Genomic DNA, 1490 nt, shown 5'->3' on the forward strand with positions numbered 1-1490 from the left:
GTTTGTAGAAAAGGATTATTATATTCGGTGGTTAAAGAAGAAAAGAAACCTAAACACACACGGATTGAGTGACTTGCTCATGATCATATTGTGTTAATACTGGGATGTCAGCTGAAGCCCTCTGATGCGGAATCTACTCTTTTCATTACAGCGTGGTGTTTACAAATGTATTTAATTAAGTTAAAATTTATTCTGCAAACAAGGAATATAAAATATAATAAATGGATAATGTTGTTGGTCCCAAATGATGAACACTTTCTCCCTTCCCTCCCCTCTCTTCCCTCCATTTCTTTTTCCTTTTCTTTTCTTTCCTTCCTTGTCCTTCTTTTCTTTTGTTGATGCAGGTGTTTAATATTATCCAACTGCCATAAAGCTAAAGCTTTTTTTTGAAAATTGAATCTAACATCTACTGAACACAAGATGAAAATGTGGTTTCTGGTCAGTCACCTTATGATAATATATTTTACAACCTGTTTAGCAGGTAAGAAATATCCAATGCATATTCTCCATAAATTACGCCAGCATAATCAATATGTGTGTTTGTTTCTTTAAATCTGTTATATAAAGTTAGAATTAATATTTTCTTATGACATTTGTGTCAGACAAGTAAATAAATGTATATTAAGGTTGACCCTATCTTTTCAAAATTTTTTACTTTCAATTAAAATCTTACAAGATTTAGTCAACCTTGTGTAGTAGTGTGCAAGTAAATATTTACAATCTGGATCTCTGGGGGGGAAATCCCTGGTGTGTAACATTTGCCTATGCCTGGGGAGTAAATACTCCCACTAAGGCCAATTTCAACTTGACATCATTTAATGTGGGTTTGCAAAGACATACAACAGCTCCCCATTATATAATATTTTTAATATCCAGATATAGTAGACTTAGTGTAAAAGTAAAATATAGCAAAAATAAGTTAGAAAGTAATGGATTTTAGGCATTTGTTCCCTTTGTTCTTAATATAATTTATTTACTTGTAAGTCAATACAATTTAATTTTTTAATACTGGCTGTGTTTAACAACTGATTCACAAAATTTCTGAAAATTAATAATCATTTCTTGGAGCTATGATGAGTGAGACCAACACACTATAGAATCATATGAATGTTTTGCCAATTTAGTCAATCTTGTGAAAAACAGTGTACAAAATCTACAATGCAGGTAGGGCATTAAGAATAACAAAACAGTTTTGAGAGTGCTTTAGTTTTAGGGCAAGCAAATATTATACTTTTATCTTTCAAAGACAAGTATGAAGCATATTTTTATCTGAAAGCAGCATGTTTTCTAACAATTTCTCCAATATCTTCATCTCAATGACCTTAACTCTATAAGCAGTTGTGCGTTGTTATTCTGTTCAATACATACATGGATAGCCTTTTTTCATATATCAATACCTATTGATCACTCTAATGATAAACCTGAAAAACATTCTATTGTATTTCTTATTTATTTATTAAGAAAATAAAAAATACTGTTTTATTTTGGGG

At 30.7% G+C, this 1490-nt stretch overlaps 1 protein-coding gene across 3 annotated transcripts in view; it reads left to right on the plus strand.

The window, feature by feature from the left end:
• CNTN1 (contactin 1) overlaps positions 1 to 1490 on the plus strand; it is a 294489-nt gene that overhangs the window by 219613 nt on the left and 73386 nt on the right. For all 3 annotated transcript variants that reach the window (XM_008574260.1, XM_008574258.1, XM_008574259.1), the window contains one exon: positions 345 to 481. In XM_008574260.1, coding sequence (XP_008572482.1) covers positions 421 to 481 — 61 coding nt within the window. In that variant the 5' untranslated portion in view covers positions 345 to 420. The remainder of the gene's footprint in view (positions 1 to 344; positions 482 to 1490) is intronic.

This window comes from Galeopterus variegatus, unplaced genomic scaffold, assembly GCF_000696425.1.
Source record: "Galeopterus variegatus unplaced genomic scaffold, G_variegatus-3.0.2 Scaffold1023, whole genome shotgun sequence".
NCBI classification, from domain to species: Eukaryota; Metazoa; Chordata; class Mammalia; order Dermoptera; family Cynocephalidae; genus Galeopterus; species Galeopterus variegatus.